General features: G+C 42.5%; 1 protein-coding gene across 4 annotated transcripts in view; it reads right to left on the minus strand.

Annotated features, from left to right (window-relative positions):
- SMURF1 (SMAD specific E3 ubiquitin protein ligase 1) overlaps nt 1–25,892 on the minus strand; it is a 102,329-nt gene extending 76,437 nt beyond the window's left edge. For 2 of the 4 annotated variants that reach the window (XM_032460068.1, XM_032460067.1), the window contains exon 1: nt 25,536–25,890. In XM_032460068.1, coding sequence (XP_032315959.1) covers nt 25,536–25,590 — 55 coding nt within the window. In that variant the 5' untranslated portion in view covers nt 25,591–25,890. Of the gene's footprint in view, nt 1–25,535 lie in introns of all 4 variants that reach the window. The other 2 variants (XM_032460069.1, XM_032460065.1) reach the window with 2 other exon arrangements.
- Between the last annotated feature and the right edge of the window lie 540 nt (nt 25,893–26,432).

Below are 26,432 nucleotides of genomic sequence, written 5' to 3' on the forward strand. Positions count from 1 at the left end.
AATACAGGAAGGAGAAGCTGACAGAACTCAAGGGAGAAATAGAAAGTTCTAAAATAATAGTTGGAAGCATCAATACCCCACTTTCAATACTGGATAGAACAACTAGACAGAAGATTAACAAGGAAATAGAAAACTTAACACTGTAAACCAACTAGCATTAGAAAGAATAAAATACTTAGCAAAAATTTAACCAAAGAAATATAAGATTTACACACTGAAAACTATAATACATTGTTATAAGAAATTTTAAGAGACTAAATAAATTTTAAAATATCCCATGTTTGTGGATTCTAATATTTAATAATGTTAAGATGGCCAGTCCACAAATTGATCTACAAATTCAAAGCCATTCCTATCAAAACCTCAATTGCCTTTTTTACAGAAATGGATAAGCTCATCCTAAAATTCCTATGGGACTGCAAGGGACCCTGAATAGTCAAAACGATCTTGAATAAAAGCAAAGTTAGAAGACTCACACTTTCTATTTCAACTTACTACAAAGTAGTAATTATCAAATTAGTGTACTACTGGCATAAGGAGAGATTATAGATCAACAGAATACAATTAAGAGTCCAGAAATAAAGCAATACTTTTATGGTCAAATGATTTTCTACAGGTGCTAAATCCAACCAGTGAGGAAAGTCCTCCTCAATGAATACAGTTGACCCTTGAACAACGTAGGGGTTAGGGATCTGACCATCTACGCATCTATGTCGAAAATTTGCATATAACTTACAGTCAGCCCTCCTTATATGTGGTTCCTCTGTATACACAATTCTGCACCTGTGGATTCAACCAACGGCTGATCGGGTAGTACTGGAGTATTTACTACTGAAAAAAACCCAAGTATAAGTGGACCTGTGCAGTTCAAACCCATGTTGTTCAAGGGTCAACTGTAATCTTCACAATAAATAATGCTGAGACAACTGGATAGCCACTTGCAAAAGGATATGTTTGGATGCCTACCTCACAACATATACAAAAATTAATTCAAAATGAATCAAAGACTCACACATAAGAGCTAAAACTATAAAACTCTGAGGAGGAAACACTGATAAATTCTTCATTATCTTGGATTAGGTAATGGTTTCCTAAATATGACACCACAGCACAAACAACAACAATAAAAGAATTCATCGAAATTATAAATGTTCATGCAAAAGACACTATCAAGAAAGTGAAAACACAACCTACAAAATGTGAGGAAATATTTGGAAATCATATATCTGATAAGGATCTAGTGTCCAGAATGTATAAAGAACTCTTAACAACTCACTAACAAAGACAATCCAATTAATAGATATTTCTCTAATGAATACATACAAATGGCCAATAAGCATATGAAAAGATCCTCGACATCGTTAGCATTAGGGAAATGCAAATCAAAACCACAATAAGATATCACCTCATTCCCATTAGGATAGCTCTCATAGCAACTTAAAAACTGGAAAACAAATGCAGGTTAGGAAATGGAGACATTAAAACCCTCCGAAGTAGTTCACGGTGAAAAAAAATATGAAATTGAATATATGTATATTTATGTATGACTGAAACATTGCTGCTGCACACCAGAAATTGACACAACATTGTAAACTGACTATAACTCAATAAAAAAAAAATTAAAGAAAAAAAAACCCCAACACCACTTGTGGGATGGTAAAATCATGCAGCCACTGTGGAAAACAGCTTAGCAACTCCTTAAAATTTAAACATAGACTCCCATATGACCCAGCATTTCTACTCCTACACAAATACGCAAGAGCCCTGAAGCACATGTTCACGCAAACACTTGGACATGAAGGTATACAGCAGCATGAGTCATAGCAGCCAAAAAAGTGGACACAATCCAAACGTCCATCCACTAATGAATGGATAAACAAAATGTGGTCTGTCCATACGTGAAATATTATTACACCATAAAAAGGAGTGAAGTGCTGATGCGACCGCATGAAAAAACCTTGACAACATTACGCCAAGTGAAAGAAGCCAAACACAAAAGGCCACGTACTGTATGATTCCTTGAAATGCCCCGAACAGGTAAAGCCATAGAAAAGGCTCATTAGCAATTCCCAGGCCTAGGTTTGGGGGTTGGAGAGTGACTCCTTAATGGGTATTGGGTTTCTCTGAGCGGGGGAATGAAGGTGGTGTGGAGTTGGTGGTGACGGCTGTACGACACTGGGAACGTATGAAAAGCCACTGATTCATACACAGTGAATTTTACTTCAGTTAAAAAAAGAATGAGGCAGTTCTATATGTACTGATATGCAAAGTTCTCCAAGATGTATTATTTAATGGAAAAAGCAAGGCCTAGCACTGTATATAACACAGTCTCCCTTTAAAAAAGGGTGGGAGGGGTATCATATGATATTACTTATATGTGGAATCTAAAAAATGAAACAAATGAACTTATTTACAAAACAGAAAGAGACTCACAGACATAGAAAACAAATTTATGGTTACCAAAGGGGAAAGGAGTGCAGAGGGAAGGCTAAATTAGAAGTTTGGGATTAGCAGATACAAACTACTATATATAAAATAGATAAACAACAAGGTCCTACCAGATAGCACAGGGAACTACATTCAATATCTTCGCATAACATATAATGAAAAAGAATGTGAAAAAAGAACATATATATGTGTATGTATAACTGAATCACTATGTTGTGCACCAAAAACTAACACAACATTGTAAATCAACTATACTTCCAAAACAGGGGGAATGGAGGGAAGGGTAGAGGAAGAATACAAACGTAAGCATTTTTATCTCATGTCTCTCTCCAGAAACATTTAAGAAGTTGTCACTGGTGAACTGTCTCTGAGGAAAAGAACTTGCGGGCAAGGGGAGGTGTGAGGAGACTTCCTTTTCAAAACAAGCTATCTTATACAATTGAGAAGTGCACCATGTACACATTACCTGTCAAAAAAAACAAAAAAGAAATTAAATTAACCTTTTAAAAGAACATGTGCTTAAATAAAGCAGTGGTTAGATAATGAAAACGTGCTTATGGGAAGGTTGTTGATCCACTGAGGGGGTGACACTGGGAATGAGGGTGTACAGGTGCGGATCTAACAATGGCAGATACTGGAATACTTTTTGAAAATATAATTACACATTGCCCAAACAGAAGATTACATAAACCGCGTGATGCTTGCAAAAGAAACTGAGAGACTGTTTGAGTATGTGACAACAGGCGGTCCAGCAAGCAGTCCTTAGACCCCTGACTCCCTGGGAGCAGGACACCTGGCTCCTTCCTCCTGCCACTTAAGATCCCCCCCATCCTGGGGACAGGTAAGGCAGTTCTCCACGCTGAGAGGAAACTTAACATACCTTTTCTGTAATTCCAGAAGACAGACAGACAGTGTATAAAACACCCATAATTATAATTAGAGTCCAAAGGCCCATTTTCAACTCTTTCTCTTGACTCTGAAGATCTTCCAATTGCATCATTAACCCCCCAAATTAAATGTACTGCTTTAACTCATGGCTAATAAGTCTCCAGGTATGCTTACAGTTGTCAGACAAAAAGAAACCCTATCAGCACCCGTGACCACCTACAACCTACCCGATGCAGCCCAAACAAAGTGCTTGTTTCGGCCACACTCCCTGACTCATGACTGTTTCCCACTGCTCTCAGATTACGAGCAAATCTTCTCTCCTTAGCTTTCAATTCATTACAGAGGCTGCTAGTGAGGCCGGCCACAATGGCAGGACCTCCTGGAGCAGCTGGGAGCGGCAGCCTCCCTGCCTTCCTCTTTATTTCTAGAGCAGAAAAAATAAACAAATAGATAAATAGATAAATAAATAAATAAATAAATAACCTGGAAGCCTCACACGGCGGCAGCTTTTGTAGTCTGTGACTTAACTGAAAGAAGTATTCTATGGAACCTCTGAAAAGAGTCTAAATTTAGACTGAAGTCTTTCACCATCGATGCCAGCCTCTGGCTAGAGAACCCACGTGCGCAGCAGCATCGGGGGGTGGGTGAGGGGGGTGGGGGCACAGTGCACAGCAGCTGTAAAATACATATAAATGTGCCATCATTGAGGGGAATGAAGCTGGCACTATTCAGCCTAGAGAAATTTTCTACCGGACCACCAACATCTTAATTCTCAATAAAGGAGTAGTGACTACAAAAACTTTTCAGGAAAGGAACAGTGAAATAAGGGAGACAGGTTTTCTTTATAAGATGTCTACTAAGATGTCTACACACCAGAACATGTATAATGATAGAATCTGGCTTCAAGGTACTGAAACCAACATACTGTCTAGAAACGAGGTCTCTAACACTGAGTCAGACAGGAAGGAAAACTATCTACTTACTTACCAGTCCTCTCTAACCAACATCCTGCACTTCCCAAAGGGTCAATCTAGACCTTGAACTCTAAGATGATAAGAGTCACAGAAAAAAAAAAAAAAAAAAAAAAAAGACTGGTGTGATTTGCGATTAACGAAGTAACAGGGAGAGATGCTCTTTTCTATGCATTTTTTCACCCTTGAATAGGCTGATCCATGTAAAAGCTAATCCTATTCTATGTTCCATTCTCAAAATAAAATTAAAATATTATACATAATTTTTAAATTAACACTTAACAGCCTCATCCTACTTCCTCCAAAACGGGTTCTATTTTGCAAACCGTATCTCTAGACAGATTTCAGCAGATAACTGTGCAAGAGACAAACAGAGTGAGATTTCCTTCGTTCCTTCAGACTTGCATTCTCCCCTCCTCCCCACCCCCGATCAGCTGGGAAACATTCCCAGATTCTTCTCAAGCTTAGTTTGGAAGTAAAGCTCAGCCTTGAATAACACTCAGCCCAGGAAATGCTTTGGATCGTAGACCACTTAGAATACTCAGTTTGACTCTCCCAGGAGGTCTCTTTTCAAACTCCATTTGATAGACGGTTTGGCAGTTTGGTATTTTCACTGAAAGCTCCTGGCACGTTGCTGAGAGATAAAATCACAGCAGTCTGGAAATTATACAAATGGTGGAGGGAAGCACCACACCCGAAGAAAGCTCCTCAAACTTCAGGGGGAAATTATTGTTCAAAAGAGGTCCCAACTGTCCCTACTCCCCAGGGAGTCGGGGGCAGGGAGGGGAACGGAATCGACACTCTCTGTGGCGCTGGGCATGCTCCTTCTTGGTGTCACCTCCGGAGCTGCCTTGTACTCTTAGGACCCAATGAAAACAACAAGAATGACCCGTTTTTAGTATTTTTGAAATATTAATGTCCTGGTCCCTGCACAACCCTGACTCAATCATACTGACATTAACCATACATCTTTTGTATGTAATCATAATTTCACAACACTTCTCTTGTGTCCTTTGGACCACCTCTGGTGTTGCATTTGGGTGCTGTTCAAAATGTCTCCAAGACACAGCCATCATCTATACTAGCAAATTCTCTCCCAAACTTGGTTCATGAGTTCAAAGACAGATTAAGTGGAACCATGGAATGCTTTCTCTCGAAGTGACAAGCGGCTTCATGACACTGAATAGAATGTCAAGTTCTTTCGCAGAGAGGGTGGTGGGGAGAACTGAGGACCAAACCAAACAGAAAAACAGCATGGGGTTAGCCTAAACCAAGAATTTTCAAGCTTTTGGATGTCCCAAAATTTTATTTATTTTTTAATGGGACTGTAGTCACAGAGTAACACTTCAGTAATATGTGTGATAAATAATAAGAAGGTGCAGTTTATTCTGATTTTTAGTAAACAGTCAATAGGGGTATAGGCCAAGCAGGAAACGGGAATTAAAAAATAAATCCTTGGTCGGTAAGAGGTGGAAGAAATTTGGGGAGAACATTCTCTTTCCTTTCTATACTGTTACACATCTGTGTCACAGCCACACTAGTGCCACCTCCCCGCACCACGTAACAACCCTTGAAGTGACTGCTTTCTGGGAAGTGGGAGTTCCTAACAGAATGATGTTTTTTGGCTTTTGTTTCTGGTTTTGTTTACTGAAGTACAGTTGACTTGTTAACTACTTGTGTACAACACAGTGATTCATTTATACATATATATTCCTTTTCATATTCTTTCTCATTATGGGTTATTACAAGGTATTGAATATAGTTCCTTGTGCTCTACAGTAGGACCTTGCTGTTTACTTCATACATAGCAGTTTCTATCTGCTAATCCCAAACTCCTCATTTATCACCCGCTTCCCCTTTGGTGACCATAAGTTTGTTTTCATGTCTGTGAGTCTATTCCTGTTTTGTAAATAAGTTCATTTGTGTTATTTTTTTAGATTCTACATATAAGTGATATCATATATTTGTCTTTCTTTTTCTGGCTTACTTCACTTAGAATGACGATCTCCAGGTCGATCCATGTTGCTGCAAATGACATTATTTTATTATTTTTTATAGCTGAGTAGTATTCTATTGTATAAATATACCACAACTTCTTTATCCAGTCATCTGTTGATGGACATTTAGGTTGCTTCCATGCCTTGGCTATTGTATATAGAGTTGCTATGAACACTGGGGTGCAGGTATCTTTTCAAATTACAGTTTCCTCTGGATATATGCTCAGGAATGGAATTGCTGGATCTTAGGGTAAGTATATTTTCAGTTTTTGAAGGAATCTCCATACTGTTTTCCATAATGGCTGCACCAAACTCCATTCCCACCAACAGGTTGAGAGTTCCCTTTTCTCCCTCTCCAGCATTTTATCGTTTGTGGACTTTTGAATGATGGTCATTCTGATCAGTGTGAGGTGAGACCTCATTGTAGTTTTGATTGGCATCTCTCTGATAACTAGCAATATTGAGCATTTTTTTCATGAATGAATTGGCCCTTTGTCTTCATTGGGGAAATGTTTGTTTCGGCCTTCTGCCCATTTTTGGATTGGGTTTGTTTTTTTGTTATTGAGTTGTTTAGGCTGTTTGTACATTCTGGAAATTAAGCCCTTGTCAGTCACATCATTTGCAAATATTTTCTCCCATTCCGTAGGTTGTCTTTTCATTTTGTCTATGGTTTCCTTTGCTGTGCAAAAGCTTAAAAGTTTAATTAGGTCCCATTGTTTATTTTTGCTTTTATTTCTACTGCCTGAGTAGATTGCCCTAGGAGAACATTGCTAAGATTTATGTCAGAAAATGTTTTGCCCATGTTTTCTTCTAAGAGGTTCATGGTATCTTATCTTCAAGCCATTTTGAGTTTATTTTTGTGTATGGTGTGAGGGAGTATTCTAATTTTACTGATTTGCATGTGGCTCTCCAGCTTCTAACTGGAATGATGTTTAATGAAGACTGTAATTTGGAGACAAAAAAGAACTAGATTCAGAAACAATGTTTGCACCGACTTATAAAGTAAGAAGCCAAGTGACTTCACAAAGCAGTTAGACTTGAGTCCCTTTACAAGATCCTCAGTGAAGCCTTGGGCAAGGTAGCCCCTTACACTGGGCTCCTGGTTACTTCATTTTTTCCTTATAACTGCCTTAGGAACTGGGTGCCGCCTGAGGCTTAAAGATGAAATGTGTGATTTGCCCAAGGCCACTGGTATGTGGTGGAACTGGGTCGGCTGACTGTCTGCACTCTGCTGACTCCAAAATGGGGACAAGAAGAGTACCTCCCTGGGAAGTTTACTGAGAAGAGGAAACAGAACTCATGAAAACTGCGTAGCATAGTGCCCGCCTAGCAAGTAGTAAAAGCATCAATAATTGAGACACGTTGATGATTATCACCTCGCCCAGCTCCTGGGCAGCAAAGCCGGAACTAAAACCCAGGTCAGCTCTAAAACCCATCCTCTGCGCACGGGGCTCTCCTTACGTCCACGGCACACAGTTTGCATACCTGACCTAGTTTCTATTAAAAAGGCCAAAGGACAGGAGGGGCACTCCAAAGAATGACGTCCCAACACTGAAGCTTTAAAGATAGCACTTGGCAGACGCTCATTCCAGACTATTTTTGGAGAGATTCCAAGCTTTGGGAGTGAAGGTTGCACAGTCCCAGCATAAGTGATTCTGGGCAGAGCTGGGGGAAGGGGCCTGGCCTCCCTGCCTGGAGCAAGTCCCTCCTGGGCGCCTTACGTTGACCTCCTTTGCCCACAAAGACTTTAAAGAGTGTCTGACTATGAACAGAAGGAGGCTCAGTGTCCAAAACACAAGCAAACAGATTTAAAAGACCCACCACACAAACACCAACCCACCATCAAGGCTGGAGGAGCCACAGTGAGGCTTCAGTTAGAACCCGTAAGACAGGTTTTTTAAAATAGACTTATTTAATTAATTTATTTATGGGAGGTAGGTTTGTTTGTTTATTTATTTAAGAGAGGTGCTGGGGATTGAACCCAGGACCTCATGCATGCCAAGCACACACTCTACCCCTGAGTTGCACCCTCCCCCGCCCCCATAGACAGTTGTAAGCAAGCACCTTTCAATAAACCAGCAAGACGCTAATGTGAATACCTGGGAGGAAGGCGGACCCAGCTTCCCTGAAAGCCTACTGCACTGTATCAGGTGCCCAACACCATTCGGTGCTTATGGCACGTACCTTGTTTCACAGGCATTTCTTATCTCCTCTGGCTGGGATGGTTTTTCTAGGGCTAAACAGGGAATCTAATGTTAACTCTGGACCCATGCAGAGACTGGGCAAACAGTATGTATTTCCTTCTTCTGTCTCTATCCCCTCCGTGATGTCCAGTAGGCTACTTGCCAGACAACTCAACACAGAGTAGTCATTCAATAAACGTTTGTCGAAAGAAACCTTGTAGACCATGTAGGCTAAACTTGACCCCAACAAAGGAGTCCCCGCCAACGACCCAGAAAGACTGCCATCTGGCATTTGCACAGACCATAACACAGCACTTACTGCTTTGTGAAGAGGCCTCGTTTATTCCCTCCTTAGACAGTCCGCAGTGCTACCAAGTGCCCTGCCGAGTAATAGCGAGCAGCTGACATCACAACTAAAGTTCTCTAAGCACTTCCCCTGCGCACCCTTCCCGGCACTTTCCGCAGCAAGACAGTGGCAAAACCGGATTGGAACCCAGGCCTCCCGCACCCAGGCTCCTGGCCACCTCGCTAGTCTATTCGCGGGATCCTGTACTGCGCTCTGGGCACAAAAGAGTCCCTTGTGCACAGCAGCCTCAGAACTGAGAATTTACCGTCTCACTTCCTGAGCAAATCTCTCCGACGTCGCACCACCGCTACCAGACCCCAGGCCGCCGCTGGAGCCCGCGGCCCGTGCCTCCACTGGTCTGGCATCTCTTTGGTCTGACCTTCAAAAAGGCCCCGCTCTTGCCTGCTCCTGTCTCTGCACGTGCTGCGACACACGTTCCCTCTCCCCATCTAGAACCTTCCAGAGCCACTTCACATTTGGCTTTCTCTGGCCTACAAGGAGCTCCCTTTTCAATCTGGCGCTTTCCTTAGCGTGCTGCCCTGTTTCTATAGATTGCCTCCCGTCCCTGCGCGTCCCTGCGCACTGCTGGGCTCCTAGCAGAGATGACTGTTTCTCCAGTACCCCTCTCCTCCTTAAGTATCTATTGTGCTCAATAATGAGTAAGGCTAGTATATAAGGCCTGGTGCTCATCTTCCTTTAGAAATTATCTGAAAATTAATATCAAATTCGAATGCAAAACTGATGGACTTTAAAGAATCAAGCCTCATCAAAAGAAGAAAATGCTTATTTCTTCTTCCTATTTTTCAACAGGTATATATTCCTCCAAAAAAAACAAAAAAGCAGCGTTAGCTACGCTACATTTGTGTGGTAACACACCGGGGTAAAGTATGTTCTCTTATATTTGTTTATAGAAAATAATGATTCTTTACATTAGGAGCCCCTTTGTGCTTTAACAAACTATCAGAGACTCTGAACTGGGTTCATTTAAGTGTATTTCAGAGCCGAGGCTACAGCAGGCGGGACAGTCTGATGTGATGCAGAAACAAACGGCTGTAAGGGAAGTTAGCCCCAGCGGTCACTACTTACCCAGCACAGGCTGCGTCCGGGGCACGCCGGCAGGAGGGGAGGGACCCTATGCTGCACACAGTCGTTCAGGGACCAGGGCTGACACGGGCTCCCCCGTGTGATGCACAGTTCAGGGTGCTCCACGTGGGAGGAATCGCAGCGACTCACAGTTCCCGCACCAGAACCAACCACGCGGCCCCACCTGACTGCCGGCAGCCGGGAAGTGCCGGAGAGCCCAGGGACAGTCATTGCAGCGGCGCTGTTTCTGCCACAGAGGCAGCTCAGCAAGGCACACATAGCATCCTATCATCCATGTCAACGAGAGGTGGGTGGCGAGAGGGCGAAAGGGGAACACAAAAACCTCTGGAAGAATACAGGAGAAACTAGCAATGCAGCAGTAATCGTGCTGCCGCCCTGGAGGCAAGCTGGCCGGCAAGGGACAGGGAGAGGGGGCGGCATTTTCAATGAAGACCCTTTTATATTATATGCATGCGTTATCTATTTGAAAACTCAAATAATGTTTAGGCTGTGATTTATATACTTCAAAGTAATGGGTTGGTTTTTTTTCTGAATAAAGTCCGATCTATTCTAACATAAGAAGCATCAAGTCCTTGACTCCTACTGCCTGAAATTTAGCACCTGGAATAACACCGACATAATCACATCCCTTTGTAAAGCCTTGCTGAGCAACTTGGCCTGGCTTCTCTCTGTCCTAAACATAAACATCACTACCATGCAGGCGATGGGAAAAGTACTTCAGTTGATCACAAGTCTGCTTTGGGAAATAATTTTCCTTTTATTTTGATTTAGGCACCATTTTCAAAAGTGAACCTCCTTTTCGAAAATGAAAATGTATTTTTTTTTTGTACTGTTAAGCAGAATCCTACACAAAAAACAGTAAACAAAGTCTCCTGGGTTCCCCAAAGGAGAACAGCACTGCTGTCTCAGAAGCACTAAAACAGGGAACGCACTGAGAGCTGATCTTCTCCAAAATCACAGTTAGCACCCTCCAGTCACGCTGAAGTCCTCCCCGCGTCAGCCGTGCCTGGGCCCTGCCTCTGGGGCTGGGGACAAGGTAACCCCACAGCACACCTGCTCCACTCACGCAGTTGTTTTAAACCCAAGTAGGACCTGCTGACATTCAGCTGATGAAGTAAGCTATAAATAATGCAGTAAGTAAACAGGTCAAGTCTCCAAAAAGAATTCCATAATTCATTTCAATTTTAATATCAAAAACAGGCCTTAAAAAAAGCAGGCTTATATGATCCCATTCATAATGCTCTACATACCAGAGAATTTCCAAGAGAAATAGCACTCTATCAAGGTTATGTCATATCTTTACGGGTTTTACTTCTAAATTTATGCTAAGCATATTACATAGCTACTTTTTAACTCGACCAAGTTGGTACTTAAATAGCTCGTGATTCTCTCTCAAGTGCTACAATATACCGTCCACATTTATATTTTACTGGAAAATCAGCTACCACGCATTTCTTTCAAATACCAAAATTGCGCTTTCTAAACTGAATGTGTTTGGGTGTACCAAAGGCATTTTCCTAAGCAGGTTTTTTTCTGCCAACAACTTGTGCTGTTCTGTAAGGTTATAAGCACTATCATTTAACCTTCCTTTAGCTTCCAAATAGGTTTATTCAACCAATATTAATGACTTCCAAAAACGTATCTTGAATTTTTTTCTACACCGCTGAAGTAAACCAAATAACCAAAGTGTGCCAAGCCTACCACGGGTCTTGTATATTCACTATTAAACCTACATAATGAACTAGTAATTATGAAATTGCCAGTACTGCAACACATGAGACCAAATCCAATGTAAGTTTCGGACAAAAAACAAAAATGAAAAGAAACTTTAGATTGCACTGTGTTATGCTTAAACTGAAAACAGACGGCATTAATGTGTGGGTATGCAAACAAATTCCAGGACTTTCAAGTCAGAGGCAGCCATGATACCATATATCACTGAATCCTAAGACACATTTTTTCATATTTTAACATCTCCGAAATCGTCAAGTAAATCATGTTGTAGTGCAATTACTGGTGTTTCTTTTTCAGTGGGACATAAAACAATGGTGTGACTTTCAACCAAAGTCATCTTAGATTCACTGAAATATGACAATGTTAATATTAGCCAGCACTTAATATTTACTGTGTACCAGACACTGTGTGTGGATTATTTTATTTATTTTATTTAATACCCACAACACTCTGAAGTAGCTCCAATTATTTTCCCCATTTTTATAGCTGAGGAAACTAAGAGATGAGGTTACTTGTCTGAAGGCACAGGTTGGCTCCAGCCTAGCTCTTAACCACCCCTCCTCACTGACTCCCCCTCAGAGGGAAGAGTTTTGGGGTCCCAGAGAGCCAACAATTCCTCAGAGCAGGGGTTCAAGCTCAGCCAAGCATCTTATAAGCACTTTTAAATTTTTTTAGGAATACAGGAGTAAAACTGCAGAGCTCCAAATAGCAAGCACAGACACTGATTCAAAGCCTTTTTTACAAGGAAAGATTGCTAATCATCTTTCTTAAAAAATATATATACTCTTGCATAAAAAACATTTTTCTCTTTTTATACATCCTGAATTCAATTTGCCAACAATTAACATGTATTTTTGTTTCTCAAAAATACTGTATTTTCTCTAGAGAAATGGTATAAGGATATATTCCCATACTCTGTACCTAAATTGTTTTTAAATTAGTATTGAAATAGTCCCAAATAAAACAACACTATACAACAAGCCAGAAACACTCCCTACTACAAACCAACAGTGAAATTTGTTGGGGTAAGTTCACATATAAAGCTACCATTCCTAACTCTTGGCAAAAATGTTTGGCACTTTTACAAAAACACATCTTTTAATTCACACTGCTACAAAGAGGGCATTCTTCTTTTTCAGAAGTTCATTAAATGGTATTGTCTACGTATTTGTTGGCTGCCTTCCTAGCATCTATTTCCCTGTTACCTCAAATGTCCCCGTCCTAAGTTTTGGGTGAGACTGACACCACTGCTGGATTCCAAGATGGACCCTAATTCCCATCATCCTAGCCAGTGGTTGGTTCAGAGGTGGACATGTGACCCAAATTAGGCCAATCAGACAAGAGGATTCAACTCCAGCACTTCTACTCCAGGGATAAGCAATCCAGGAAGTGTTCTCTTAACATCTGCTGCTTAAAGCTAGGAGCCCATAGTCATGGGAGCTGCTGGGAGCCAGCTTTTACCTTCTGAACACAAAGGGAAGAGACAGGCAAGAACAGTCCGAGCTCACAGCAGTGAGAAATGGGAAAACCAAGTCCTTGCCACGCCACTGGAACTACTTTTGAACTTTTCAGTTAATCTGTTGAAGAAAATCCTTTCTATTAAGCTGATTTAAGCTAGGTTTTCTGCTACTTACATCTGAAAGCATCCTGTTTTTTAAAACTAATTAAAAAATTAGCATCAGGAAGTATGTTACTGTAAATACAAGACAGAAGCAAAAATGTGAAACTGGCTGAAGGAAGGAGACAGGGTAAAATTCTATGAACACCCCATGAACCCAGCCTGAGCATTTAACTATCTTTACTAGCTAAGAAAGAGACAATCAGATCGTGGCCTGATGTGCGCACGCCCAACCCCCGCCAAGACTACAGGGAGCATTAAGGGTCTGGACAGGAAAGGCTCTGACTACTGCTCACGGAGTTTAGTAAGCACCCATGGGGAGACCAGCGAAAAGGGAGGAAAATGTGCCTTTGCTGAAAGAAGCCCTTTCTGCTTCAAATTGCAATCCCAAGGGACCAAGAGATTTGAAGAGAGGAAACAGGATAAAGAGAGGGAGGGAGGTGGTAGACTTGGCAGGAGATAAGACTGTAAGGTACGGGGGGGGGGGGGGGGGGGGGGGGCCAAAAGAATCCTGACTCTCTCCGAACACTCTGGTTAGGTATTCTCAGCCTGACAACAGGAAACGTCATTCAAGATGAAACTGCAAAGCAACCCACGGGCAAATGACAAATTAATGACGTCCCTCCATCCAACCAGTTATTTCCAACAGCCCTGAGGGAGAGGTGTAGGAGAAGGCCGGGAAACCACACAAGAAGATGGGCCAAATTCTAGACTTGAGAACATTTCAACTTTGGTTCAAACTCCTGGAATTTTCCAAAGCCCAGGAGCAGACTAGGTTTTAGGGTGTCATATGGTCACAGAAGCCCCAAGCCCAGCTGACAACAGCCTATGACTGCCCAGTCCCCAGTCCCTATCTCAGACTGTGGCCAAAAAGCAGCAGCCTACAAACACTGCCTCCAAGAGGGTGTCCTCTGGTGCCCAACTCAGATGTGGCCATGGAACCCAATCAACAGAAAGGTCATTAATTCTCTCAATCAGCAAGCGTTTGTGAACACCTGTGTGTGCCAAGCAATGTTCAGCAGGAACACAGACATAAACAAGACAGCAAGGCCGGGGGCTTCATGAAACTTACATACTAGGAGGAGAGACAGAAAATCCAGTCGACTGGACAGTTAGATGTTATGACAACACCAAACAAAAATATCATGAAGTGATGAGTGCTGTGAAGAAAGGAGGGCAGGCTGCTGTGACAGTGAGTGAGGGACCTACTTTGATGGGATGGTCCGGAAAGGTCTTCCTGAGGAGGGGACACTTAGAGACTGAGAGCTGAATGACAAGAAGCCAGTCATGGAAAAATCACAGGAAGAGCAATCAAGCATTCCATGAAGGAGGAGGGGGAGGAGGAGAAGAAAAGAAAGAAAACCAAAGGAATAATTCATGCAAAATCCCTAAAGCAGGAACAAGCTTGCCCTGTTTTAGGACTGGGTGGCTGCAGCCTAGCGAACAAGGAGACAAGGACGTGGAGGAGGCCAGAGAGGCAGACAGGGCAGGATCGATCACAGAGGAAGTTTGATTTTAATCTGAGTAGGAAGCCACTGGAAGGCTTTAAGGAAGGGAATGACATGATCTGATTTATGCTCTGAAAAGATTTTGAGATGGCGAACAGATTAGTGATGGCTAGGGGTCCCAGGAACAGGAACAGGGTGGCTACGAAGTCTAGAAAGCACAAAGGGCAGCACAGTGCAGTCCTCATCTTGACTGTGGTGGTGGTTATACAAATCTACACATGGGATAAAACTGCACAGGACTCCACGCGTGCACGCGCGCGCACACAGTGCACACATAACTGGTGGAATCTGAATAAGCCCTGTGGGTTGTACCAATGTCCGACTGTCAATTTCCTTGTTTTGATTTTATACCACAGTTATGCAGGATGTTAAAAAAGGGAGCGGCGAATTGAAGGGCACAAGGACCTCTCCATACATTTCTTTGCAATTTCCTGTGAATCTCCACTTCAGAATTTAAAGTGAAAAATCTATTGCCTATTTGAAAGTTTCTGAGAGAGCAGATCTAAAAAGTTCTCATCAAAAAAAAAAAATCTTGTAACTATGGAAGGTGATGGATGTTAACTAGACATACTGTGGGGGTCATTTCACGATGTGTACAAATAGCAAATCCTTATGGGCGGGATAGTACAGCTCAGTGGGAGAACGCACACCTAGCATATACGAGGTCATAGGTTCGATTCCCAGTACCTCCATTAAATAAAAAATAATAATAAAAAAAATCTAATTACTCCACCCCCAAAAAACAAAAAAAGTTAAAAAAAGAAAATCTTAAAAAAAATTTATATTGCACACCTGAAACTAATATGGTGTTATATGTCAATTATACCTCAATTTAAGTAAGCAAATAAATAAGAAAGCTAAAACCATGACTAACTCATATTTAAACAAATCCTAAGATAATACTCATAGTATTCGACTCACGAAATGTAAGTCACTTTATTTGAGGCTTTAGGGAGAACAAATGTGTTTATAAAAGATTAAATAGATAAAACACACATGGTGATTGTGTGAAAAGTATGCATCTATTTCTTTTTGGAACAAAAATATTGAATTTAGGTTTGTAATATATTAGTCTATATGATTCTCTTTTAATATTAATACAATACCAGTTATTTGCAAAGAAAAGTCTGAATCAACGCAGGCGATCTCAGTAAGGATACCTAGTATTTATGCAGACAAAATATTACATAAGTAATGTATTAGAAATTATTCATAGAAACAAATTTTTAAGGTTTTAACTCAAATTAATTTTTTAAAAAACTTTTTTATGCTATGTTCAAATATAGACCTAGTTTTTTTTATCTAAACATATATTTGCTAGTGGCTGAGGGTGGCCCCAGCAATCTGAATTTTAATAACTCATGGGTGATTCTGACACACACTAGGGTAGGTCATTCATTCTCCACAGGTCAATACTGCCCTAAAAGGGTGTGAAAATTGTTTCTTGGGAGACAAAAAACCTTTGAGGACAAGAAAGAAGAGAACCAAGGAGGACACTAAGGTTTCTGGTCTGAGAAACTGACTGGTTGATAACGTCACTAAGATGGCACAGACTAGGGTCAGAGCATCTTGGGGAATGACTGGGGGGGGATGATAAAATCTTGAGCTATCCCAAGGCAACCCACGTGCTGTTCCTGCACAAGAGAATGTAACGTGTTCTGGACTGTGAAGACTATGTGTTTCCCATTCTTCACTCTTTCTATTAAATATTATCTTCAATTTGGTTTCTTGATCTCTCTCCACCATTGTACACAATTAAACTTGTCACTGGGCATCCCTAAATCATCGGACCAAGAGAAGCTCCATGTTACCTTGACAAAGACAACCGGCTATCCTCACCAACGGTCCTGGGGCTGAAGCTGGAGGCAGCGAGCACAGGATCAGGAGTCAGGGAGCTGCACTGGCCAGAAGAAAAGGCAACGTCGGCAAATCTCTTTCTGTCTCCTCTTGAGAATTTGCCAAAGTGAGGACTTTTATAATGAGTCCTTTAGCATCTTTGAAACAGAGGAGCAACTAATACTGCAGCCGGATGCTTTTGATTACAAGTACCATTTAAACAAAAAAGAGCAAGCATCAGCTGTCCCAGCAAGAGATGATGGCAGCTTGGACTTGGATGGCGACAATGGACACAAAGAAGACAAAAACCTGTCTAATTTTGTGAGTGTGGTTTCTCCTCCCTAAAGCCTGACAAGAGTAAAATCAATGTCCCATGAATACACATGGGCCTCCCCTGCACATGACTATTGATTATTGTAAAGCAAACGAATTTATTACAGTTGGACTAAGTGTGCTTCTGGGAAGTTTTGCATCGGCACATGAAATGATTACCCATTTAGGACAAGAGAAACTCTCCTTTCTCTTCTGTAAAATGTGTTTTTAAAGATTAAAACAAATTGCAGCCTATTTTTTTAACCTAGAAATAAAAACACATTTAAAAAAAAAAAAAAAAACCTTTTTGAGGCTGGCTTGTATCTTGCCTGAAATGAGGAAATGTGTATGAGGACACTTTGGAAACACTGAAACACCATACAGGTGTAAGGCATTACTATTACTGATGTGTACGAACACGCATCAAGCCATTATCAGATCCATGATGCATGGGTAATATATGTAAAAATAGCATACAGTAAAACTTAGGATTTTTATCCCAAAGATCTAAGAGAACAAAAAAGCAACAAGTTACATGTGGTTACAACTTTTTCTACTCTTACAGAGTCAGATATCAGTTTTTTTTAGGCACAACTAAAATTAACAAACAGGCCTTTTAAAAGATTCAAAATAAACATACTGAATATAAATACGTGGGGGAAAACACTAAACTATTACTACTGGCTTATGCAAGTTAGCGTTTTTACCCCACTTTGGGGAGGAGGTTATTTTACAAAAATAGGTCAGAGATAACCCCAAATGACATTACAAATAAATGATATGAACCAGCACTATTATTCAGAATCAAGACCCTAGCCTTGCAAAGAACTCTCTACAGAAAGTAGGTCTAAGGAGGATTAGGTTTCTGAATCTGGAAAGAATTCATCAGGCTGGAGTAAGTTTTTAGTATCATGCTAGAAAAAGGGATTTGTTGGGGGTAGGGGGAGGTGGTTTTTAATCTGCTTGTTTTGGGGGAGTGTCTCAGGATCAGAATGAACATATTCTCAATAAGTTTGTTCAGAACTACAAAGTATGCAATTTATTTTACTCTCTGAAACCCTGGAACCTTCCCGGTGAGGAAACACACGTAATTATGGGTCTGTGCCCTTGGATGCCATGTGAGCCCTTCAGAACACATTTGGCACAATTACTTTGAATTTTCAGAACACTGACATTTGAAAATAATCACTATTAGCAGTTAATGTACTAGTTGCTCTAAGAAACTCTTCTATTAAGAGCTGTAGATTCTTTTTTTGTTTTTAACATTTTTAATTTCGAAAAGCAATACACACTCAAGGTTGGGGAAGGGAAGTGGGGAGATGAAACAGCAAAAGGAATACAGTGCAATGAAGTCTCTCTTTTCTGGACCCCCAAGCCCTGCGGCTCCTCCCCCGAGGAAATCACAATCAATATTCTCAACACCGTCCTTCCAGTGGTATCTACACAAACACGTCTATAAATTCCCCTTTCATTTTTGTTTATTACTCAAATAGTACACCCAGTTTCCACTCTTGTGAACCATGCTTTTTCCCCACTCAATAACACACCTCGGAGACTATTCCCTATCAGGATATAAAACACTATCTTATTCTTTTAAACAGCTACACATTCCTGGGGACATACCATACTTTATTTAACTAGTTCTCTACAAATGCATATTTAAGTTGTTTTCAGTCTTTTATAATTTCAAACAATCTTGCAACAATTTTGACATACGGCTTTACATAAATGTGTAAATGTACCTGTAAGAAAAATTCCTAAGGGCAGAACTGTTAGGCCAAAGGGTATATATATATATATGTGTGTGTGTGTATATATATATTCATTATCTGACAGCAGCAAACTGCCCTCCTTACTCTATTGTATTCATTTACATTCTCAACCAACAGTTTCTGCTTTTCTACACTTTGGTCATCATGACATTTTCAAACTCTAGTCTCTGCCAATCTGCTAGAAGTAAAGCTGTTTCACACTTAGTTTTAATTGGTATTTTGTTTGGGATGAATAGGGTGAGTGTCTTTCCCCATGTTTGAAATCCATGTTCGTTCTTTTCAGTGAATTATCCACATCCTTTGCCAACTAGGTTACTGGTCTTTTTCTAATTGATTCTGAGAGCTCTTTATATATTAAGGAAGCTAGACTTTCATTTTCACATAAATTGCAAATTGTTTTTCCTAGCTTGTCTTTGCCTATTGATTTTTTTCCATTTTATTTTTCCACGGAGAAATTTTCTATCCAACTAGTTTACTAAAGTTTTCTTATGCTTTATAATTGTTTTTCAGCTGATTCTTTTAGGTTTTTAAAGATATAAAATCCCATCACCTGCAATGATGGGAATTTTGCTTTCTGCTTCCACTGTCTTTCTCTGGTTAATAACAATTGTGACAGTGTATATCCCTGTGTTGGTGCTGATTTTAGTGGGAATGCTTCCAAGGTTTCACAATTTAAAATGATGCTGGCTCTGGCTTGTGACAGTATTTCTGTAAGGAACTTTCTCAATGCATAGAGAATTTAACAATTCATTCTTGAGTATTATTTTTCCATGTTTATCAAGAGGGTCTATAGACTGTCTCTGGTGTCAAAGTAAATCATTAGCTTTAGCACTTACGTGGTTATTTAGGAATAAGAAATACCAGGCAGCTACGGCTTTGTATTTACACTGTGCTACCCCATAAATAATTCATAACTACTCATCAAAACACTTCATCCGTATCAAAGAAGGCAGGTACTTCACATTACAGATGGGAAAACTGAGTCACAGAAGGATAATTCCACCCACCCCCTTTCTTCATCGCGACACTTTTGTGAGTTAGAAATAAAATTCAGACCTGATTCCCAATCCGATGTTTAAGCCACAAGAAAGCACCAAAGCCTTTAGAGAATTTAGTGGATGCCCAACATACAAAAAAGAAAGCAGGCTACAGCCCACTGCTGCACAATACTCTCTTCCAGACTCCTGAAGGCAACCTCCAAGTTGGAGCTTAAAACATCTGAAATGCATCACCCAGCAGCCAGCATAATAGGTTCATGCTCAGTGATACATGATGTTGCCGACATTCCTCAGCCAATTAGAATTCCTTTCAGCTGCAATGGAGGTGAACACAGCTGGAATTACAGAGTGGGGTGCTTCACCAGACGCACTGATTGTACATTAGTTAAGCCTTGTTTTAAAACAATAAAAGGATTTTTTTTTCCCTTCAAGCTAGAAATATGGAAACATCGCACTTCGTTTAAATATCTAAGTGGATTAAATTTCATCTGTAGACACAACAGTAATTCTAACATTTAAAAAAGAAGATGTGCCTGTTCCTCATGGCTATGAGCTTTTGTTTTTTCGACATAGCTCTACAGTTCTTCTTTAGCTAGAATGGCCTTAGGGACTTCGGTCAGCTAGAGAGAGTGTAGCGGGCAACAAGCCAGTTTCAGTGAGGGGCTTTCAATAAAATTCACTTACAAAAAAAAGCCAACTAGTCATTTAAGTTGTTCAAACCCCACACCAAACCCGTGTATTTTTTATTTGCTATTTGTTTAAAAATATTTAACTTCTGAAAAAGTTTTGAAATTACACAAAATTGATTTTCAATGAGAATCCTCAAAGTTAGGGCTTCTTACCCAGAAAATCAGAGCATGGCAAAGACATCAGATTATTTCATCCACTTCAGAAGGTTTTTTGAACTTCCTTTTTGCTCTTAGCACTCAATAAAATGCACAATTCAGCTATTTTAACTTTTAACCAGTGCCCACAAACATGTTACAAAACAGCCAGTCTAGTTAACTGGATCACTGAGCTGATGTTGAAATATTATGGGTCTGTCTTTCTTTTCTTTCCTTTTTTAATTCATGAGAAAATGCTTCTTCACAAGTGACTCAGCCCCCAGGACCTCCCTTCTCACCCAATGTTCCACATTAGAACCAGACAATGTGACTGAACAGAGAAAAGGAAAATTTGTAGAAGAGAAGGAAAAACTTGAAGTTCAGACACGATTTTCATGGTTGCCAAAATAGGAGTTTTGAACTGACAGAGAAATTGGGCTTGAGGTAAAAAATTCAGGTTTGAGAAATCGCAACTATGATAAAAATTCAGACAGAAATAAAGCATATGAAATAGTTCACTTCTCAAGCCAGTTAGGTGGGTCAAGATTTTTTTTAACGGATTTGAGAAAAAAAGGTTTTTCTTCAGACAACACAGATGTGACCAAATCACCAATAAAATCAGTAAGAGAACCTGTATTTGGCAGAATGTGACTGCTTTTAAAGTGTAACTGCAGGGAGGGGGGGATAGCTCAAATGGCAGCCTGCACGCTCAGCACGCATGAGGTCCCAGGTTCAATCCCGGGTACATCCCCCAAGAATAAATAAATTGACCTAATTACCTCCCCCCAAAAATAAAAAATAAATCAAGTATAACTGCAGTTTAGATAATTCAGCTCCAAGTGCCCTGACTGTACATTCATACGCAGGCTCTAAGGAAAATGTTCCGCAAATTCAGACACAGAGCGTGGGTAACAAACACTGATGACTTATTCCCACTTACCTCAGTTCCAGTTGTTAAAAGCAGCTTTTTGCCTGCCTTACATAAGTCAGGTTCTTTGCTGACACCAAGTGACATGGGCAACATCTTCAGACTTCTTAAACTTTATTAAAGTAAGTGTTGCCAATCAGTGAGGTCACTTGTTATTGATCAATTAAAGTTCTTTTTTTTTAATTTTTTTTGGGGGTGGGGGGATTAGGTTTATTTATTTATTCTTCTTTATTGGAGATACTAGGGATTGAACCCAGAACCTCATGCATGCTACTCTACCACTTAAGCTATACCCTACCCCCTGATCAATTAAAGTTCTTAACAGCTATTACTACAACTATTTCCCTCCATGCTGGATCATTTGGATGCTCCAAAAAGAGTCAACCTTAAAGTCCATGTGCTAGCACTTTAAAAATAGCTTCCATTTCCAGATGCTATGGAGAAAGGTCTCTACTTGGAATTAGAATTTTTCTCCCTTCATGATACACCGCCACGCTCCAAAAGATATAAAACCACAAGGAGATCTGAGAGTATTTCAAGCACAAAAAAAAAAAGTTGAGGCATTTGGGATTTCAACGAACTGGTTAACATTAGAATAAAATTTAATTTGTTTGAAGAGCACCGTGGAACCCTGAGAGCTCCAAATTCCATTCTTTCACCAGAGTGGCCTAAATAACGGATCTGGGATTCATTTGTGCACCACAGAAGAACAAAGTTTTTGCAAATCCTGCTTGAATTTAAAATAAAAATGTTTCCAAAGTGTTTGATTTGCCAGTGAACTCTAAAATGTCTGCAAGGTAATGCTCTTCAACAAAGAGCCCTTAATTTTGCACATTACACCCAAACCTGCCGAAACCATTTAAAGACTATTTTTCTGTTAAAATACCATGATGACATTCATTAAAATCATATTCTTTTCAATAGAAAGCCTCAAACATTTTTCTGCTCTTTAAGCCAGGTTTCCAAAGCCACGCAACATGCTACCCAATAGTTTTCAAAAACAAAAAGGATTCCAGAGGAAAGGGGGGGAAATCATAAATGTAATCAATACACATATGTAATGTTTGGCATAAATCGAACAGGAGTGCTGTGTTTTTACACAAATTCTGACTATCAGGACTGAGGCTTAATAAAAGAAAGCACAAGCAAATGGTAATTTGAAAGAAGTAGGTAGCCAAACTGATAGAGCCTTGAGAAGGAAAGGAATGTTAATGGAGTCAAAATCTCATTTGATATATTAGGAAACTGAGACCCAGAAAGGTTAAGTAATTTGTTCCATATCATGCAGTCAGTGGTAGAACTTAGCCGAGTGAAGTCTTCTTGTTCTAAATCTGATGTCCTATTCACCACCAAGTACAAGTGTGGACCCCAAAGTTCTAAATGCTCTTTTATAACTCCAGTGTGTAGTATTCACAGACTGGTTAAAATATCCCTCGTTTTCAATAATCATTTTTTCAAATATCACACAGGGAAATAAACTCTAAAACCTGTCACAAAATTACTCATCTTTTGAAAGATGGCTACCGAACATGCCCAAAGTGAAGAGATTTCAAACTTCCCCTGACAAGCTCAAAGATGAGGCCAAAACCTATTCTATTCTCAACAAAATAACCTAGTTCCAATGTTTCCATGTAAATGAATGTTCATCAGACAAGTGGCATCAAGTGTGTCTGCAATCAGTGCTAAATTCTCAACGTCGCTGCAGGGAGGACCACACTCACAGGTCCCCTAAGACCATCAATAACATCAACTGGGGGAAAGGGAAAAGGTGTTTTGGAAAGAACGCTCATCACTTGATACTTCAAATATCGAACACCAACCAAAAACTCTTTAAAGGATTTCTGCATCTATGACATATAAATCCCTGAGTCCAAAAAAAATTTGGGAGGAAGGATAAACCAAGCCCCTCCCCACAATTAGGCTTGATTAACATATATACACCTGACACAAATGTTGTAATTAAAACCCAGTCCTTCTCAAACATTAATCACAACTCCACCAAAACTAAAAAAAATCAGTTACTTCTGCCTTTAACAAGAAAAGTGAAACCAATCTGATGTCAATTATAGATTACATTATAATTGAGAACCAAATTAAAGTTGTCAGTAATTAAAGTTTTACAAGCATTACAAAGTCAAAAACGTCGCTTTTATGTAACCATAAAAATAATAATCTATACGCTGTACCCACATAGTAAGAGTGTTTCCTACCATCTCTGGAATAAAGAAGTATGTTCCTCCAGAAACAAAGATTCCTGGGATATACCTGTTACTTACAAAACGAGAGTCTGGGTTTGGGTCCAGATCCTTACCTGACCTGACATCGTTATACAAAAAAATTTTAACCCTTTCCTTGAAACAAACAAACAAATGGATCATGAAACAACTAAGGACTCTCAAAGGAAATTTTAGTTTGAAAAAAATCACCCATTGTTGTTTTCGTAGATTTTAACCAATGATTTAGGGCCATGTATTTACCATAAAGTGTCCAAAATGCTCATTCTCTTTGTGAAAGAATCTGACCAGACTGACTTTGGAGTCATCATCAGACCAGTCACTGAAAAGAAAAATCCAGGGGAAAACCCCTGACAGGGATTAGCCTGAACTTTTAATTTCCTTTCCAGAGCTGGAAATATTCATGTTTGGAAAGTCCCCCAGCAGAGCCGTATTTGCAACACGACAATCTGTTCTCAGGTATGAATTTAAACCGGGAGCCAGGGCAGCAGCCCCGCTGTACTGAGGAGAGTGAGAAAGGGCAGATGAGGGTGCAGACCGGTCCAGGGTCTCCCGAGCCCGCCCGCGAGGGGCGCCGCGGGCGGACACAGTAGCAGCTACACATCCAAACCACTACGTCGCAGGCCCAGAGCAGGGCTTCGCGCTCACCCTTGAAGGTGGCACTACAGAGCTACCTAGGAGACACGGGCATTTCATTGAAGACTAAATGAGAGTTTATCAAGGAGCTTGCGTTACTGCAGCTGCCAAACCCTCCAAAGTGTGTGCGTGGGGTTTGGGGGGGCGGGAGTTAAGGATGTTGGTGCGGGTGGAGGGGGTGCCGGTAAAGTGCCATGCAGAGCAGAAAAGAATTGAAGCAGCACAGTCAAGAGTAGATAGTGATCTGGCCTGGGAAAGGAAGTGGACTAGACTGAAGAGGTCTGGACCAGAGGGGAAGTGAGGAGCACAGGACCGGGAGAAGCTACAAGATAGGATTGAGGAATTCGAAGCTGAAGGAAAGGGTGGAGGCCGCGAGACAGAAGCAAGGGGGCGGGGCCGGGAGATAAGCGAGGGCGGGACTAGGTAGAAAATAAGGGGCGGGGTTTAGGGGGAAAGTGAGGGGCGGGGTTGGAGAGAAGAAAGGGGCGGGGCCACAAAGGAGAGAAGCAAGGGGGCACGTGAGGGGGTGGTAGAAAGAGGAAAGCAAGAGAGCGGATGGGGGAGGGGTTGGGGGGACCAGGAGGGGAGAAGCGAGGGGGCAGGTGGGGGGAGAGACAGGGAAGCGACAGAGGAGGGAAGGTGGTGAGGGGCGGGACCAAGAGGGAAAAGAGAGGGGGCAGGTGAGAGGAGAGGGAAGAAATCGAGGGAGGAAGGGGTTGAGAAGCGGGGGGCGGGGCCAGGAGGGGAAAAGCGAGGGACGAGGGGAGGAGAGGGAGGGGAGCGAGGACGATGGAGGGGATGAAAAACGGAGGGGGTCCAGGAGGGGAGAAGTGAGGGGGCGGGGCCAGGAGGGGGAAGCAAGGGGCCTGGGGGAGGAGAGAGAAGGGAGAGGATGGAGGGAATGAAACGGAGGGAGGCCAGGAGGGGAGAAGCGAGGGGGCAGGTGGGAGGGAAAGGAGGGAATGGGGGGGGCGGGGAGAAGCGAGGGGGCGGGGCCGGGGAGAAGCGAGGGGGCGGGGCCGGGAGGGAGAAACGAGGGGCACTGGCCGAGGGGGGCGACGAGGTCCTGGGACAACGGCCGGTGTGGGGGAGGTCTATTTCCCCAGGGAGCTCTGCGGGAAATTCCGAGGCTACCAAGGGGCCGAGCGGGGTGCGAGTGGGCGCTGGGGGGGCGGCGGGGGCCTCCCGCCGGCCGTACCTGTCAGACGGATCTTGATGCTGGAGCCGTTCCTGCGCGTCCCGGGGTTCGACATCTCCCGCCAATGATCGGGCAGCCGCGGATCCAGCGCCGCCGTCCCCCGGCCCGGCCCGGCCCGGCCCCGCCGCCGCCGCCTCAAGGTTACGGCTCCGGGCTGGGCGCCGGGGTCCGAGCCGGGACACAAACTCCGCGGCCCAGGCGTCCGGGCGGCGGACGGATGGTCGAGCCGGGGGATCGGCCCTCGACCCGGCCCCCCCGACCTTCGCTCGCTCCCAGCCGACCCCAGTCCGGAGTCGCCGCCACCGCCGCCGCTGCCGCCACCACCTCAGAGCCGGACGCCCGCCGCCCTCGCCGCTTCCGCTGCCGCCGCCGCCGCCGCCGCCTCCCGGAGCCGCGCGCGCTCCCGCAGCCGTGCCGGCCCGGCCCTGCGCGCGCCCGGGCCGTGCGCCCCCGCGCCTGCGTGCGTGCGCGTGCCCGCGAGGCACAGCGGGGCGGGGCGCGCCGCGAGGCCACCTCGCCCGCGCAGCCTCGGGCGCGCGGGATTCCAAGCCGCTGGCCCCGGCTTCCCGCATCCTTCGGGCGGGGAGGCGGGAGGAGATCGGGGGCTGGGGCGGCCCGTGGAGTCGCGGCAGCCGGGAGCGAGCACCGGGTCCGCCCCGGGGCGGGCGGGACGGCGGGGCCCGACCACGGTCGTCCTCGGTCTCCGCCACATTCTCTGAGGGAACCGGTTTGCAGATGCGGACGTTGAGGTTGAGAGAACCGTATCGATTTTCCAGGTCTCTCACTCAAGGTGGGGCATACATGAAACCGTAGTCACTACAGCGAGCACTTCTCACGAATAGGCGTGGAGTCCCGGTTTATTTATTTAGTTTTGGTAAAGAGCGTCTAGATAATGCA

Source organism: Camelus ferus, chromosome 18, assembly GCF_009834535.1.
Source record: "Camelus ferus isolate YT-003-E chromosome 18, BCGSAC_Cfer_1.0, whole genome shotgun sequence".
Classification (NCBI taxonomy): domain Eukaryota; kingdom Metazoa; phylum Chordata; class Mammalia; order Artiodactyla; family Camelidae; genus Camelus; species Camelus ferus.